Genomic DNA, 18,348 nt, shown 5'->3' with positions numbered 1-18,348 from the left:
GACTATCTGGTATCTATTTTTTTTTTTACTGAGTCCCAGAATTAAGTTCCCTTTTCTCTGATGTGAATGGGGTCATTTTCCCATTCACAGAGAGTTGGCATCTATGAAGCAATATTATTTGAAAAGGGAACCCTAATGCATTAGGCTCCAGCAGTTCGATTGGTCTTAGGAGAGTACACTTGGAGAAGCCCTTGAGTCTAGAAGTGTGCTGGTCATCAGAGAGACACATCCATAGAGGAGATCAGAACAAATGACTGAGTGTGTAACTGTTTTCCTGGCAGGAGAGAGCCTGAGGGTTTCAACTGTCTGAGGAAAATCACTCCCGACCTGCCCTTCCCACATCCGAGGATGGAGGAGGTGTCAGCAGCCCTGGCCCAAATGCAGCCAGACCTCATCTGTCGCATCTGCCTGGAATACATCAATGACCCCGTCACCATCGACTGCGGCCACAGCTTCTGTGACTCCTGCATCCGCATGTCATGGAAGGACCTGAAGGACACATTCCCTTGTCCCGTGTGCCGGCAGTCCCGCCAGGAGATGCGCGTCAGTGCCAACGCCCAGCTGGGCAGGCTGGTGGACCTGGCGATGCTACTGCACAGCTCTGGGAGCAGCGAGATGGCACCGGCAGAGGAGGGCAGTTGTGAGGAGCACAGGCAGGGAGTGAGCCTCTTCTGCGAGGATGACCAGGAGCTGGTGTGTCCTCTGTGTGCCCAGGGCCCTGCCCACCAGGGCCACCACATCAGGTCCGTGGCTGAGGCAGCGGCTCATCACAGACAGAGGCTCAGCGACTGCATCGAGTCCCTGAAGAAGCAGCTGGCAGAGGTGCAGAAGCGAGATGTCGCCCAAGACAGAAACCTCCTGGAGCTGAGAGCGGACGGGGAAAAGCACAGGAGTCAGCTGGCCTCGGAATTTGAGCAGCTCACCCAGTTTGTGGAGCGTGAGCAGGAGGCCGCGCTCTGCAGGCTGACAGAAGAGGACAAACGCCTGCAGCAGCAGCTCAGGGACAACCTGGAGGCCTACTCGGACCACATCTGGGAGCTGGAAGACCTCAGACGGGATGTGGCGGAGCAGAGCGTGATGTCCGAGGAGATGGTGCTGAGGGGCGTGAGGGGCCTGCAGCAGCGCTGTGCGGGCCTGCAGCTCCCGGCCGTGCAGCCCCTGCGCTTTAGGCCCGTGGCCTACAGCCTCCCTCCTCTGCACTCGGCGCTCAACAGCATCATCCGGAGATTCCGAGAGAGCATCAGCCTGGACCCCGACACGGCCCACCCCAGCCTGCGAGTGTCCCAGGACCTCCAGTCGGTGACCTGCGTGAGGAAGAGGTACAAAGGGGATGGGGGCACCAAATCCTGTGATGACACCGGCCAGCTGGTGGTCCTGGGCCGGGAGGGCTTCGCTTCTGGCCGCCACTACTGGGAGGTGCAGGTGGGCGCCAATCCCGAGTGGGCCGTGGGCGTGTGCAGCGTCGCGCCTTCGGCCCAGACCTCGCGTCCCCTGGCGGGTCCCAAGAGATGCTGGACACTGCAGCTGCAGGATAGCGACTACCTGGCCGTGAGTGCGGGGGCGGTGCCTCTGGCTCTCAGGGACCAACCCACGGCCATCGGCGTTTACCTGGATTGGGAGCTGGGCCAGCTTTCCTTCTACAACGCCGCCGACAGGTCTCACCTGCACTTGTTCACCGAGTCCTTTGCTGAAGAGCTCAAGCCGTACTTCCGCGTGGGGCCGGACTGCGCCCCTCTCTCTGTGGGCTCGGGGAGGGCAGAGGAGGGGTGAGCACACTCTGGGCTTACCCCCTTCCTTCATGTGGACAGCTGGTGGTTTTCTAAATTTGGAATTCTTTGCATCAGATGTTGATACTTAAGGAAGATGGCGGAAGAAATGTTCCCATTTTGTAACACTTTATAATGCAAAACCAATTATTTTGTATCTTTATGTCTATTTTTAATAAGAAAATTTTAAGTACAGACATTTTTAGTTTCATATTTTCTTTCGTCATAAAGTTATTTTCTAAGACATTGCAAAATATTCATGTGCGGGCTCACTAGTTGCTTTTCACTAGTGCCGAAATGTTCTGCTTGTTCCTGGACACTGTTTGTATATTCTTAGCGATTATGTATGTTCAACCAATTTTCCTCGATTTTGTAACCCTTTCGGGGTTTTCTCTGAGCATGAAGCAAGCATTATCCCCTAAGGCCAGCTAGGTGAGGCCCAAATACTAAAATAAAGGAGCACTGCATTGCAGTGTCCTCCCATTGTTCATCGATTTACTCGAGTGGGCCCAGTAACGTCTCCATTTTGAGACTTGATGTTACTGTTTTTGGCATATTGAAGAGGTCACAGGGAGCTTGCCAGGCTTTGCTCTATGGGTGAGATACTCTGGGTAGCTTGCCGAGCTCTCCAAGAGGGGCGAAGGAATAGATCCTGGGCCGACCAAAAATAAAGTAAATAAATAAAAGATAAAACAAAAGAAGTTCTGAATTTTTTATGAATATATTGTTACAATTACAGACATAATTAGGAAGCAGATAACACTCACTTTTATATATCCCCCACTCAAGATTGCACCCCTCTGACTGTAGGCACAAGAAAGGTTCAGGGGGATGATCCCTTCCTTCTTCCTTCCTTGGCTTCTCTGACTCTCACCCTTCCCCCACCCTCCCAGTGTGGAAAGCTGGTGGTCTTTTAGATTTCGGGGTGACTGCATAGGTGTTCACTTTCCGTGAACATGGGGGAGAAATGATCTCTTTCTCATAATTCTTTTTTTTGGGGGGGGATCACACCCGGCAATGCAAAGGGGTTACTCCTGGCTCTGCGCTCAGGAATCACTCCTGGTGGTACTCGGGGGACCACATGGGATGCTGGGAATCGAACCCGGGTTGGCCGAGTGCAAGGCAAACGCCCCACTCACTGTGCTTTTACACCAGCCCTTCTTTTTCACAATTCTACAAATTTGTAGAATTTGTAGAACTGTTACTGTTACTGTGTCTGGCATATCGAATACATCACGGGTGGCTTGCCAGGCTCTGCCGTGTGAGCAAGATACTCTCGGTAGCTTGCCAGGCTCTCCCAGAGGGGCGGAGGGATCGAACTTGGGTCAGCCATGTTGGCTGCGTGCAAGGCAAACGCCCTACCGCTGTGCTATTGCTCCAGCCTGTAGTAAAAGTACTACAAATTTGGTCATTGTGTATCCTTATTTCTATTTCTAATAAAATAAAATTTTATTTCAAACTTTTTCTCCCTTTCAATAGAAAGATGTGCTAAATGTCATTTCAAATGCCTCATGTCCACTCCTGCTAATTAGTTTGTTATCTCTAGAGTGTAAAGGTTTCACTTGCACACAGGTTTGTATTGTCTTAGAGCATATGTAAGTTTAACCAATTTCTCTCAATTATGTAACACTCCAGGATGGAACTTCTGAGCATGGAACAAGGACTATCCCCTAAGCCCTTCTCAGCCTGGTTCAAATACTAAAATAAATAAAAGATAAAAGACAGAAAGTTTTAATTTCAATATAATTGCTCATAATAGGAGACTAACACCTAAGGATAGTAGAGATAAGGGCCAAGAGGATCGCTCCACAGCTTGGAAGCTGATCTTATGTGCTGGGGGAAAAGGCAGCTGGGATAGAGAAGGGACCAGTAAGTAAATGATGCTTGGAGGGCTCGCTCATGATGGGAGATTTGTGTGGAAATTGGACTATGGATCAAACATGATGGCTGCTTACTAACTCTATTGCAAACCATAACACCCGAGAGAGGATAGAGGAGAGAAAGAGAGAGAGAGAAAGAGAGAGAGAGAGAGAGAGAGAGAGAGAGAGAGAGAGAGAGAATGCACCTGCCACAGAGACATAGGGTGGGGGTGGTGGGAGGGACACGTCTGTTATTTGTAGGTTTAGGTGCTCTCATTAGTTTTTCTAATAATTCATAATATTTTATTTATCATATAGCCTCATTTCAAATCTGTTTTTAAAGAAACCCACAAATGCTGATTTAACTTCGACATGTGATGGTCATTCCTTTTTTAAATTTATTGTATTTTTACATTGGTGATAGAGAATGGACACTGGTGGAGGGTACTCAAACATTGCATGACTGAAACACACTGTAGCCCTGTCCTCCCATTGTTCATCAATTTGCTTGAGCAGGCCCAGTAACGTGTCCATTGTGAGACTTGTTGTTACTGTGTTTGGCATGTAGAATACATACCGGGTAGCTTGCCAGGATTTCCTGTATGGGCAAGATATTCTTGGTAGCTTGCCAGGCTCTCTGAGAGGGGCAGAGGAATCGAACCCAGGTTGGCCTGATCAGCCACATGCAAGGAAAATGCCCTACCTTCTGTGCTATTGCTCCAGCCCAAGAAAATTCCTAAGTCTGTTAAAAAATATATAAAAATAAAAAATATGTATTTGCTGTATATACATAGAGAATTTGGACTAAAATAACTTACACTGTTTGAGTTCTACCATTCAGAACTGATTGGTCAAAGAACAGTCTAAGTAATCATTCTTCCTCTGATGGACATGTCTGTCATTTGTAGGTTTAGGTGCTCTCATTAGTTTTTCTAATAATTCATAAGTATTTTATTTATCATTTAGCCTCATTTCAAATCTGTTTAAAAAAAAACCACAAATGGTGATTTAACTTCAACATGTGGAGGTAAAGGTAAAAGGTAAAGGTAAAGGCCCTCCCGTTGATCGTCGATTTGCTCGAGCGGAGATCATTCCTTTTTTAATTTAATTTTATTTATTGCTTTTTTACATTTTTTAATTATTGACTCACTGTGAGGTACAGTTACATACTTACAAACTTTTGTAGTTAACGTTTCAGTCATACAATGATCGAGTACCCATCCCTCCACCAGTGCCCATTCTCCACCACCAATGGTCCCAGGATCCCTGTCACCACCCCCACCCCACCCCCACTTCCCCACCCTGCCTCTGTGGCAGGGCATTCGCTTTTGTTCTCTCTTTCCTTTTGGTTGTTGTTGTAGTTTGCAATAGAGACAATGAGTGACCATTGTGTTTGATCTATAGTCTACATTGGGCACGCATCTCCCAACCCGCATTTACTTGGTGCTCCCTTCTCTATCTGAGCTGCCTTCCCCCCCAGCATTTGAGGCCAGCTTCCAAGCTGTGGAGTAAACCTCCTGGTCCTTGTCTCTACGATTCTTGGGTGTTAGTCTCCCATTCTGTTACTTTATATTCCACAGATGAGTGCAGTTTGCTTCATTATTTTCATTTCCCTTTAGTAAGGATGGCCGATAGGGGGCTCCCAGGGATTGAGTTCTTCAGAATTAATACAACCAAGATGAGATTGAAGAAGTTACTGTTACTGGCCCTAGAGTGGCAAGACTCAATACTGCCTGATCCACTTTTTTGAACATAGGAAGTGAGGTCTGATGAGGCTTTAATTGGCCCCAGCAAAAGCCCAGAGGAGCTTGGAGCCCTTGCAGAGAAGCTCCTCCATGAGCAATGGTTGTGGTGAGCACATGAGGGAGAGTCATCAAAAGTCTCAGGTTCTTTTTTGACAATAGTGTAGTAGTGAACAGACTTATCTAGGTAGAAAAAGCTGCCTTGGGGAAGCCTAGGAGAAAACCTATAAAATTACTACAAAATTGTGAAGACAAGTTCGTGCCTCCTCTCATCTTCACCTCAGGTGTTGCTCTCAGCTCTCCTCAGAGAAGTCAGGTTCTGTCTCCTCTTTTTATTTCTCACGATCTCTAAATAAAACTATTGTACTACCAAAATGGTGATTTGAAGGAAATGATATAAATATAACTTGAAAGTGGCTTGGAAAATTATATAAATGTAAATTGAAACTTGTTGTTGTTGGCTTAGTCCTGGATTCTGTTCTTAGGGATACTTCCTGTCATTTAGAGTGATGGGGTCAACCCCAGGTTGTCAGTGTGCAAGACCAGTACTTTACCCACCATTCACTCTTTCTAGCTCCTAAAGCGTTTCTTAGTGCTACCATGTAGTCTATGAAATTAATGTTTTGTAAATCCAGGCATTGTCTACGTTTACCTATTCCTCGCTGTCACTGTCACTCTCCTCCCGTTGTTCATCAATTTGCGCGAGCGGGCCCAGTAACATTGTGAGTCTTGTTGTTACTGTGTTTGGCGTATAGAATATGTCACAGGTAGCTTGCCAGGCTTTGTCATGCAGGTGAGATACTCTCAGTAGCTTGTCAGGCTTCCCGCGACAGGCGGAGAAATCAAACTCAGGTAGGCCAGGTTGGCTGCGTGCAAGGCAAACACCCTACCCTCTGTGCTATCACTCCAACCCACCTATTCCTCATATATTGTTGGGTCGGGAGTTCCCTGACCCTGGGCGGCACGGAGAGACCAGACAGACAACGTTCCTGCAGGAATTCAAGCGGGGTTTTATTCAGACCAGCATGCTGGGGGTCCACAACGTACCCATGAGCGGGCAGCGTCTGAGAGCCTCGAACTCAGAAACAGGTCATCTTTTATACAGTTTGAGAACAAAGGCCACATATTTTGAACATACATGTTTTGCTAGGTTCCTTGCGGTTTTTCTTGCAGTATCTCAACTCAAACACCTTGACCCGGTCACATAGTTTCAGTTTCCAGAATGGTCAAAACACTCTATCAATTTAAATAGTTATGACTAACCCATACCTTACACATCTACTGGATTCAATCCAATTTTGTAACCTCAAGGCTGCTGAACTGTTTACAGAAAGCAATTTTCCAAGTTAATTAACTCCTTCCTAGCCTTCCTAGCTCCTTTCATTCCCCACTTCTTTTGTGCATATCGCTAATCCTAGAGATATTCTTAGGTGGTACTTTCTTCCTCATGGAGTAAAGTCTGATACTGCTGTCTCAGCACTAGCAATTGGATATAATTAATTTGTTCCTTAACAAACGTAACTAATTTATTGAGGATACAGGGTCCCAAGGTAAACAGAATTAGAAGTATCAAGAGTGGTGCAGGTAGGGTCGAAAGGAGAGTTGCTAACCAGGGTGACTGATTAAACCAGGATTCAAACCACCCTTCTCGGGACTCCCTGTCTTTCCTTCGTTGTTCCAATCCTTCCCTTAATTTGGTCATGGAGTCCCGAACCACTCCTGAATGGTCAGCATAAAAGCAACACTCTTCACCTAGGGCGGCACACAGCCCCCCATTCTTAAGAAATAATAGGTCAAGGCCTTCCCGTAGCTTGGCCATAGAGTCTCTGACAACCTCAGGGTGATCAGAGTAGAAACAGCATTCCTCCGCCAGAGCAGCACAGAGCCCTTGGTTCTTGAGAACAGCAGGTCAAAGGTTGAGTCCTCTCCAATTTTGAAAGACTATCTTGGACAGGGATGTTAGAGATTTCTCCATGCAGTCTTAAAAAGAGTTAAAGCAACAGAAACCAAAGCAACATTGGCCAATTCACACATTTACCCAATCACCTCTGTAGAATTAGAATCTGATTCTTACAAGAAACAAGTTACAGAAACATGATTTTCTCTCCACCTTCATTTTAAAACTTTGCAAGAATCGGAAACAAGACTGAAAAAACAGCCAGGGCCCAAGAAGTATGTGATATATAACTAATGAGAATCAGCACATTACTCAGTCCCAAATAATAAGGCAGCAGTGTGATTGTATCACAATTTTCACTCCTTCCATGATTTAATGAATTTCTTAATAGTCTCAGGAAACTGAATGAAAGGCAAGTAAAATTGACCAAAAATTTCCAACTTGCATGCGATCATGTCCACCAAAGTCAATGGTTTCTAATATGTTACCTGAAAAAAATGTGATCACTTAAAATAGCATTATTTATTTTAGTTCACCTTGAGAATCTAGCCATTCATTATTAGACAGTTTTAACAGAAATTCTAAGACAATCCACAGAGGTACAGTTAAATAAGTAGGTCATACTGGAGATATATTGTAAATGACATTATTTCTAAAACAACCAAAGACCATTTATAACATTTTTTACAGAAGATACATATACTGACTTTCACCCATATATCAAAAAATTTTAAAAAATGACTATTTATTGGGCTGGAGCGAAAGCACAGCGGGTAGGGCGTTCGCCTTACACGCGGCCAACATGGTCGACCCGAGTTCGATTCCTCCGCCCCTCTCGGAGAGCCCGGCAAGCTACCGAGAGTATTCGATATGCCAGACACAGTAACAACAAAGTCTCCAATGGAGACGTTACTGGGCCCGCTCGAGCAAATCGACGATCAACGGGAGGGCCTTTACCTTTACCTTACTATTTATTAACCCATTACCTCTAAAATATACATATAACAAATTGTCTGGTATATCAGTTGCTTTTCAGAGTAAAATTTTGTGAAACAAAGGGAAGTTATTTCTAAGAGGGGGTTTACATATTGTATCCACTCCTTATGTGTAGCATTGCTTTACAAATGAAATGATTTGGAAAACATAAGCTACTTAGATTCAGAAGGTTGTTATTTGTATGTGTGTATTTTATATGTGTGTACATCACTCCTAGGATCAAAAAAGATTTTTGTCAATTTATTATGTTTCTTGTCATGAATTTGAATTTACTGTTTGAATCACTGGCTTTCAGCATTGACAAGTCCCACCTGCCCAAACAGAGGGGTAGACACACATTTCAGGACCCCAGAATGCAGAGTTGTTTACACCCTGTAGTGCTGGGAATTATTTGGGCTATATCCGTGATGAACTGATCTTGGTCACAGGTATGACATGCATCTGAACCTTCATACTACCTTCATATGAACCTTCATACTACCTCTCCATCCCTGTCAATCTGGTAACATTTGAAAATCAAACTTGGACTACCCTTGTGATAAACTGAGGCTCATTGCATGCATGACGTGCACCTTAATTTTCATACTATCTCTGCATCCCTGAGAATTTAGTAACACTTTAACATCAAATGGATTTAGAATTCACTGTTTCTTAGGACACTGTAGACTGGAACCACTTCAGCTCATGGTTATGCTGAAATAATTCACAGTAGACCTACTGTACCACTAAGAACAACTAAAAGAGTAAGAATATGGGAAAAAAGCTTCTGGAGTAATAGTAGAGTGGTTAAGGCACTTTTGTTGTATGTGAGGACCCTGAGCACTGCCAGGAATGAGCCCTAAGCAATTCGAGGTGTGGCCCAACTCTTCCATCCCGCCTTTAAATCAAAATTAAGGGGAAAAAAAAGTCTGTTAAAAATACTTGTGGAGGGGTTGTAGCTATAGCAGAGCGGGTAGGGTTTTTGCCTTGCAAGTTGCTGACCCCGGTTTGATTCCCAGCATCCCATTTGGTCCCTTGAGCACTTCCAGGAGTTATTCCTGAGTGCAGAGCCAGGAGTAAACCCTGTGTATCACCAGGTATGACCCAAAAAGGGAAAACAAAACAACAAACTTGTGGAGCTTCTGAACAAACCATAACTAGAGAGTTCAAAATTCCAGATAGAGGGAGCTAAAAAGATAATACAGTGAGTTGGGCCTACATGCAGCCAAGCTGTGTTTAATTCTGGCATCCCATAAGGTTCCACAGAGCTCCACCAGAAGTGATCACTGAATGCAGAAGCAGAGATAGCCCTTAGCACAGTCAGGCAAGCCCCGCAACCCCTGCAAAAAAAATAATATCACAAAGCAAAAAACACAAGACAAAGCAAAATTCCAGTTGAAAGATGTGTTGAAAAAATAAGCTGAATTTAGCATGCCTTCCCTCACCTACCATGGGGAGTGACGATGACATTTGTCAACTTAGACACATAGCCAGAGAATGAAAATAGGGACTTTGCTAAAGCAGAGGACTTCTGTTATGAGAGATGAAATCCAGTAAAAAATTGGCAGTCTTGTACAGCTGGAGATGAACAAAGTTAGAAATGTTATAATCCCAGTGAGAAATAATAAATGGTGAAGCTATACTTGACTGGTTTCATCCATATGACACTGGGGCTGTTGTGTCAAAGTGCACATATAATTGGAGACAAAGAAAGAAAGAGTGAGACTTCTAAAAAGAGGAACACAATTTTCAAAGTCTTACACTGAATTCAAAGCGGAATGAACCAGGGAAAGATCAAGATACCTATACCTTAGCAGCTGGATTTTCTGGCAGGGGAAGTTGATTAGCACAGAATCAGTTCAAGTTACTTAGAGAGCGTTATAGTATAAGCTATCTCCGTTTATATGTATGCCAACAGGAAACTCTGACAACTTTATGGTTTTCATTAGGAGTTAAGAGTAAGAAGACAGTGAAAAACAAACTTATTATATTTCATTTATCAACATTAGCAAGAACAAAACAAAGACTTCTAAAATAATTTTGATTATATTGTTCAAAAGAACAGAAGAAAAAAAGGCAAGTCACAATTTAGCATTTATGGAAAAGAACATAGAACGCACATTCAAAAATAAGAAAATGCAATGGAGAGTCTAAAATAATGGAAAATAATAAAAGAAGTTCAAGAGTCAAACGTATTTCTTCTTTGGAAAAAGAATGGAAGAGAGCTGAAGGCCATGAATTTATCACATGAAAGACATTAACCCATATCTCAATAAAACTAAGGCAGGTCAGTCTGAAAAAGTAAAGACTATATATATATATATATATATATATATATATATATATATCACTGACCATCCATGAAGAAAAACTAAGACAAATGCAAAACAAATCAGTTAGAGATGAAGACATATTATTTCCAAGGAAAGAAGTAGAGATATTTAATGGAAGTCAAAATCCAAAGAATAACAACAAAAGACAATACCTAGCAAAAATTCTATACTCAATTATGTATCATCATGTTCCTAATTATTTTCAACTATCCCATAACTGTTGGTTTACAGTCCTAACCTGTAGTTCCAGAAAAAGCTGTCATGCCCGAACCTTTAAGGCAAGACTTCTGTTTTATTAATCAGTTTGATGAACATTTGACTGGAAGCAAAAAATAAAATAATAATATTTTGTAATTCATAAGGCATGCTTTGACTAGAATTCAAATTACACCATAGGAAAACCCCCATAAAACAAACTGCTGATTTAGGCTAAGGTAAATTTTGTCCCAAGAAAAGTGAAGAGAGCTTTACTGAATCATGGAGATCAACTATTAAATCAAATAATCGAAACAATGGAAGCAAGAGGCTACCGAATGGCAAAACTTCATTCCTCATAATCTTTACTTGGAAAGTTTCCAGCATTCTGACAAGATGCACTTTTCCATGACCTTGAAATATCACTATTGCTTAGCAATGAATTGTAGTATTCTTTATGTCTTTTAAAGAAAACCCTTTCTTCCTACTGCTATCTTTCCCAATTGAGTTCTACGTAACAAAATAAGAAATACTTTAAAGAATGTTTTGAGAAGGGCTGGAGCGGTAGCAGAGCGGGTAGGGCGTTCGCCTTACAAGCGGCCAACATGGCCGGACCCGAGTTCGATTCCTCCGCCCCTCTCGGAGAGCCCGGCAAGCTACCGAGAGTATTCGATATGCCAGACACAGTAACAACAAAGTCTCCAATGGAGACGTTACTGGGCCCGCTCGAGCAAATCGACGATCAACGGTAGGGCCTTTACCTTTATTTAAAGGACGTAATTTTGATTCATGTATTTACAAATCAATGCTATAAACATATATGTATCATGCAAATCATAAATATTTATCATAGTATGCCTAAACTCTGAGGACTTCCTCACATATTCTAGTGTATCTATTTTGAAGTACTAGAACATTTTTCACCTTTTTGGATGAAAGACTTTCTAAATAAAATGAAAAATTTCATAAATAAAATATGGCCTGTTACCCTTAATAGCCATATAAAGAATACCCATATAAAGAAATAAAGTAATAATACCCACATAAAGAAAATAAAACATCTGATTATTAAAAGAAGTATTACTTGACAAAACTATGACCTAGTAACATATATTCTTCTTATGATTCTAGCAGACTCATCAGAATAAGATATGCATTTTATAAAAATCTCTATTTGGGGGGTATACTTCATCTTGTAGCACATCATCAGACAAAAAATTCATTTTCAAAAGAGATTTGGTATTATAGCATTTGTAGAGAACAGTCAACATAAGCAACAGGTTCTCAACAGCCTGCAATGCAATTCCTTAAACATCATTATAAAGAAATTAATGTAATAAAGTAAAAAAGAAAACACATAAATACCTTTGTGATAAAGATTCAAGAGAAAAAGAATGAGAAATTATCCTGAATTGCAAAAGAAAAATTTGCTGATAACCTTTTAAGTCCTAAATAAAGAGAAGCTCTCTTTAATCAGACCACTGCATTCTCAATGTAATATACAACATAATTTTAACAAGATTACAGCATATAACAACATACAACAATATAACAAAATCAAAGATGTAATCTTCTACTTCCTGGAAGAAGAGGCCAAGCCTGTAAAACTTAAAATGAACTATTCCCAAAACAAACTAATATGACCTCCACTTAACACATTTTAGACCTAACACTGACATTTAGTTAAACCACCGAATTTTCTTACCTACTTCCTTTTTCATATTTCACATTTCTTATTTCTCTAATTTTTCAACATGTGAGTTCTGAAAAGACCTCAAATTTTGTCAGAAAAACAGTGCCTAATCCCTGACCAGGGAAATTTACTTTCATATTTCTACTTTAGAAAAAAAATCATTAAGATTGTTGATCTTTAAGAAAAATAGAAAAAAATTGTTTTCTGTGGACAGAGAAATAATACATGGATAAGGGGATTGGCCAGCATTCAGCTGACCACGGTTTTATCCCAAGTATTACATATGGTGTCCCAGAGTTCTGCCAGGAGTGACCTCTAGTGCAAAGCCAGGACTAAGGCCCTAAGCACAACTGTGTGTACCCCCAAAACAAAATTAAACAAGTAAAAGAAACTTTTCTGTTTTTCTAAAATAAAGCACTCCTCTGAATTTATAACCGATTTCTGTGTCTCTCTTATTCTCTAGCATTGCTAGATACTGAACCGGCAGCATGATTTTACACCAAAAATCAGCTTAGCATTTAGATATGATTTATGAGACACTAAATTCATAATTATCATAATTATAAAGTACCTTAAAATTTAAATATTTTCAATTAAAGTAAATAAAAGCAAATAACGCAAAAAAGCAAACTTCAATTTAGCAAAGTTACATTTTCGTGCGTCTTTTTTTTTCATAAAATGTTTCTTTTGGAAATAAATCGATATTCAAACAAAACACTTCTATAAATATTGGCACTTCTCTGGGATCTTAGAGTAGAAAGAACTCTTTCCAGATAGCAGAAACTAAAGGAGGGTAGAAAGGGAGGAGCAGGAGTATCGGGTTCCTAACACTTACGAAGAATGAAACTCTAATAAGTAAGATGCTAGAGCAAGGTTTGAATCTCTTCTCTGTCCACAATGCTGCACAATAGACCACACACCCATCTCAGAAACGTTAAGCAAGCGAATCTCTTCTGAAATACTTAATTAAAAAGGGTTTACCAGGAAGACGCTAGTCTCCCTAACTCCATCCACCTGCCACAATAATCCTTAAAACCAAAGCTTCGAAAACAAGACTGAGAGTGAGTCTCGCTAAGCTGCCCCCTACCCATACCATTGGGTAACAGAACTTGGGTGCCTCTCTGCCTCCGTGGGTCATGTCACTTTCTGGAGTTTAAGAAGTTCGCTTTACACGGGGATAGCTGTCACACTCACCTTTGCGCGCAGCACCCTTCTCCTATTTTAAGTCCCCGGTTCTCAGTCCCTCCTGGAGCAGAAAACCAATTATCTCTCGCCCAAGCTTGCTTGAGCCTCAGTAAGATCCAACTCCACAGTTAAGAGAAAACCTGACTCAGGTTGGAGCGCAGAGGCGCTAAACCCAAGACAAAGGTTGCCCAGCTGGTTGACAGCGCCTCCCCCGCCCCCCAGCACCAGCCTGGACCATAGGTGCGGGTCCCCTTCCAGCCCGCACCAGTACCTCGCGAGCCTGTCCAAGGGGCTGTCACTGATGCCGCGCTTTCCGAGGGGTGCGGCTCTGTGACTAGTGTGGAGCTGGTGTAAACAGCGCGCCTCGCACTGGGCATCCACCAGAAAGGACTCGCGCGCGCGGAGCGGGCGCTGGGATGCAACAAAGGTAACTAGCCAGGGCAGGAGGCTCCCGGAGCATCCACTCTACCGAGCTGAGCCTGCCGCCCGCGAGTCGCTCCCAATCCCAGCTCAGAATCCCAGCCAGAGGCATCATCCACTCCTCTCTGGACCCGCCAGCAAAGGCACCTGCTGCGGGGTCTGGTGCTCCAGCAGCGCTCTAGAGCTCAAGCTTCGCTCGGGTTCGGGGACACACCTGCCGGGACACCCGGCCGGGGGTGCGGGCTCACTGCCAGGCCGGAAGGCGCAGGGCCATCACTCACCGGCGGAGGGCGAAGTCGCTCAGGCGGCCGCCTGCAGGCGTGCAGCCAGCAGCCCCGAGCGCTGGCATCTCCCCATCCTTTGTCAGTTGCGGGCGGAGCGCTCGTGCGAGCTCGCGGCCGTGCAGCTGGGTGGCAGGCAGCCCGGCTGGGGCTCAGCTTCCCAGCCCTCTCCCCTCCCCGCCTCCCCCTCCCCTTCTCAGTCCCGCTCTCGGAGCCCGCACTCACTCGGCTCCCATGATGTCATCTGGTGGAAATCTGCCATGCTCAAAGACTGGAATAATCCAGCGCTCACGCGGGGAACGCCGCGCGGGCGAGGCGGCGGCACAGCCTCCAGGTGGACCCCGCATCTCCTCGGCCAGATAACTGGAACCGAGCGCAGGACAGGGGAGGGCTCTGCGAATCCTGATGGCCTGGTGGGAGTGGTGGGGATCGCGCTGGGAGAAAGGTTGAGGGTCACTCTCAGCTGAGATTGCTAACTTCAAGGATACACTTGCTAGCAGAAGCCCAGAGGAAGGAGAAAGTTTTTTTTTTTTTTTTTTTTTTTTTTTTTGGTTTTTGGGTTTTTTTGTTTTTGTCTCTTTGGAAGCTCCAGAGCTCAAAGAAGGACATGGACACCTGTGCTGCAACCAGGAGGATAATTGAACTGCTGGTGGCCTGGAGTCCTTGCTTGCCAGGGAAAGTTTGGGATGGCAAACCGGGAAGTGCCAGTGCCAAGCAGCTTAAAAGGGTGGAGAAGGAAGGACCGCTATGGGAAAAAGACTGAACTGAAACAGTGAGAAATTTGCTGGTAATTGTGACCTCTGAAACTAACAAACGATTCCCATAAGATAGAACCCAATAGCTGAAATTCACCAGTATTTTAAGTATTGCACCCCCCTCTTCTTCTTCCCACCAAATATTACTGAGCATTCCAAAGAGAAACTTCTTTCTAAATCTTACCCAAATGGTGCTTTCTCTGATGAAACCGTTTAAATCACAAGAGGTTCCTTATGAACCATGAAAAATGTGATGTAAATTCTTCTGTTACTCAAGGTTGCTTATAACATCAATTGATGCTTTGTTAGAGATCTTGGCAAACAGTTTCAGTGCCTCTGAAGATTCTCCTGAATTAATGGCCATACGCGCATGCGTGCACTCACACATGCGCGTGCACACACACACACATACACACACAACCACAAGCACACATCCACGGAAAATCTTAGAGTCAGAAATACATCTATCTTGTGCGACTTGATGTTGAAAACTCCATTAAGAGAGGACCCCCAAAGAGGTCAGTGTGTGCTTTAATGTTTACAATAGTCTCTTAAAGTTCCCACTAACTACCTACCACTATTATTAGGAAGAAACTTAAGATTGCAGAAAACATCAACAGTCAGTGCAGGCTGGTTAGGAAGCTGAACCCAAAAGCAGCTGGGTAGGAATGTGTGGCTTTTCCACGAGAGTTCATGGAACATCATTCTTCCAAAGCATAAAAATTGAGTATAGCATTTATTAAAATGTGGGTAAAATTAGAGTTCCCTTAACCTCTATAAATAAAAGGGACTTATGATAATAATAACTTCAAGGCTAGTCCACTGGAAGTATTCTGAGGAAAAGATAATAAAATAAGTGTTAAAAAGTAGACTTAGAAATTAAAAAAGTGAAGACAATGGTACATGGAGTTTAGAATTAATTTAGAAAATCTGAAAGTACTAACTTGCGTTTATTGATTTTCAATGTTAAAATCTTAATATGCATCAAATTATTGATATATTACTAACATATGTTTTATATATTTCAGCATTCTATCAGTGCCCTTATTTTATTTTAGTTTTTGTACTTGGGCCATACCAGGCTGTACTCAGGGCTAACTCCTGATTCTGCTTTTAGGGATCACTCCTGGCTGGACTTCAGGGACTATATGAGGTGTGGGGAATCAAGCGAGGATCAGCAGCATGTAAGGCAAGAACCTTAACTACCTTACCATTAATGCTCTTTGGAAAAAAAAACACGATCACTTACTTTAATGTTTTGTGCAACATCATATGCATTTTTCTTGATGACTGCATACATATTAGGCATTTTGGTAGTCAATGGTGGCTCTCCTCAGTGGTATGCAGTCTTTCATAATTATAAGGAGTTATTTGTATGAAGTTACTGTCAAACCAGTAAGAGTGCGTTTTCAGAATTGTTGGTAACCTGGACATGTTTTTCCCAAATAGCCTTGCCTCCCTCTGTGACAAGGCCCTACTTGCTCATATTCACCTTCATGACTGTACCTTTGGTGAGAGCACCAAGGCAGCATAGAGTGAAGATGAAGGATCTTTTTTACACCAAGTGTTGGCAGGCAAAAGGTAACTTTCAGTTCAAGATGTGTTACAAACCCTTTTTTGAAATGTAAACCCATTGGCCTAATGGTAAAGGTAAAGGTAAAGGCCCTCCCGTTGACCGTCGATTTGCTCGAGCGGGCCCAGTAACGTCTCCATTGGAGACTTTGTTGTTACTGTGTTTGGCATATCGAATACTCTCGTAGCTTGCAGGGCTCTCCAGAGGGGCGGAGGAATCAAACTCGGGTCGGCCATGTTGGCCACGTGTAAGGCGAACGCCCTACCCGCTGTGCTATCGCTCCAGCCCTTTGGCCTAATGAATTTTTCAAATTTATGTTTCTTGTGAAGCCATCAACAACAAAGTAAACTTTAGTAACCATCCTCATTCATGCTTTCTTCTTTCTCTTTCCTGTCTGAATAATGTTTAATACTTCTGTTTCTCCTTGGAGATGAACTTCCCAATTCCCTGCTATTTATTTGTTGTTCTTTTTGTTTATTCATATGGAAAAGGACTTTATCCCTCTTTCCACCCAGATATACAGGTATGGCTTCTTGTACTGTCTTTCCATCATTCTTTCCTTTGGGAATTCTCCTTTCATGCATCTTAACAGTCTTTTTCATTTGTATTTTTTCAGTACTACACTGTTTATGATAGAGCTTAGCCTTCAGGCCAATCATCATTTTTGCTTTTTTTTAAAGGCTCTTAAGCCTCTTGATCTTCTTTCTCTTTTTCTCATGGAAATTCAAATAATATCCATAGTGCTTAAGGTGTTACTCAATACATTCAGTTTGTGGCTTTGTTATGGCTTCAGGACTTTCTGGTAGAGCTGCCCAAGTATCCAAAGTACTGAACTTTTGGCATTTGAAACTCATGAGCAACTAATGTTCTTTTTAAAGTTTATATGTTTTGGATAGTCATTTATTCTTTTCTTTAAATCAAAATACAAAAGAACTTATAAAACTCAAAACATCTTTTAGAAAGAAATAATTGAATATATAAAATAATAAAGATTTTTTTAAAAATCAGGGTAACAAAAATAAACTATATAAAAAACTAAGGTAAGAATTTGATAATATAAGCAATGAGTATCTTTGAGAATAAAAAAAGATCTAAAAAATCTAATTGCTAGAAAAAAGGAATTAGGACAGCTAATGGTGCTGTTCTAAGTATATCAGAAGGTCAAGTTGTAAATCTTCTCTCCTAGATTGTTTCTCTAATGCTCCATCTATCTTCATTGCCCTGGATTATCATACCGTTCCTCTGCATTCTCTGGGCTTACAAGTTTGGAGACAAGAAGAAGGTCATGGGGAATTAGCAGGTCTGGCTACTTAGACAAAAATAAAAAGCATAATTGTTGGGTTTTAAAAATACATAATTTTGTTCTACAGAATTAAAGCAAATCCTTTATCTTTGACTTTATAGAAAATTAAATGCATTCCTAGGTACTCACTAATTTAATCCTATGGAAAAAAATCTTCAGTGATACGTAGAGGAATCTGACCTTCATGAAGAGCTCTAAGGTCCATGTTATGGCCTTCACTGTTGTTCTTGATTTTAGGAAAGTGAATTTACTACATCTCCACAAGACCTTCCTTCGCAGTACTTACTAACATACAAAGATCCTTTCTTATGTTAGTGACATTTCAACTTCTAAAGTCTGTTTTTAGCTTTGTTTGTAAGTTTTAAGCTATG

General features: G+C 42.4%; 1 protein-coding gene and 1 pseudogene across 1 annotated transcript; one reads left to right on the top strand and one right to left on the bottom strand.

Moving 5' to 3' along the window:
- Window positions 1-348: 348 nt before the first annotated feature.
- LOC130020495 (tripartite motif-containing protein 75-like) lies at window positions 349-1,770 on the top strand. The gene has a single exon (XM_056111092.1). The coding sequence runs from the start codon at window positions 349-351 to the stop codon at window positions 1,768-1,770; it is 1,422 nt and encodes a 473-aa protein (XP_055967067.1).
- A 14,648-nt stretch (window positions 1,771-16,418) lies between these two features.
- Window positions 16,419-17,528, bottom strand: LOC130020493 (ribosome biogenesis protein NSA2 homolog; annotated as a pseudogene).
- Between the last annotated feature and the right edge of the window lie 820 nt (window positions 17,529-18,348).

The sequence above is a fragment of the Sorex fumeus genome, unplaced genomic scaffold (assembly GCF_029834395.1).
Source record: "Sorex fumeus unplaced genomic scaffold, SorFum_2.1 ptg000012l, whole genome shotgun sequence".
Taxonomy (NCBI): Eukaryota; Metazoa; Chordata; class Mammalia; order Eulipotyphla; family Soricidae; genus Sorex; species Sorex fumeus.
Note: the sequence above shows the minus strand (reverse complement) of the source record. Positions and strands in the feature narration are given on the sequence as shown.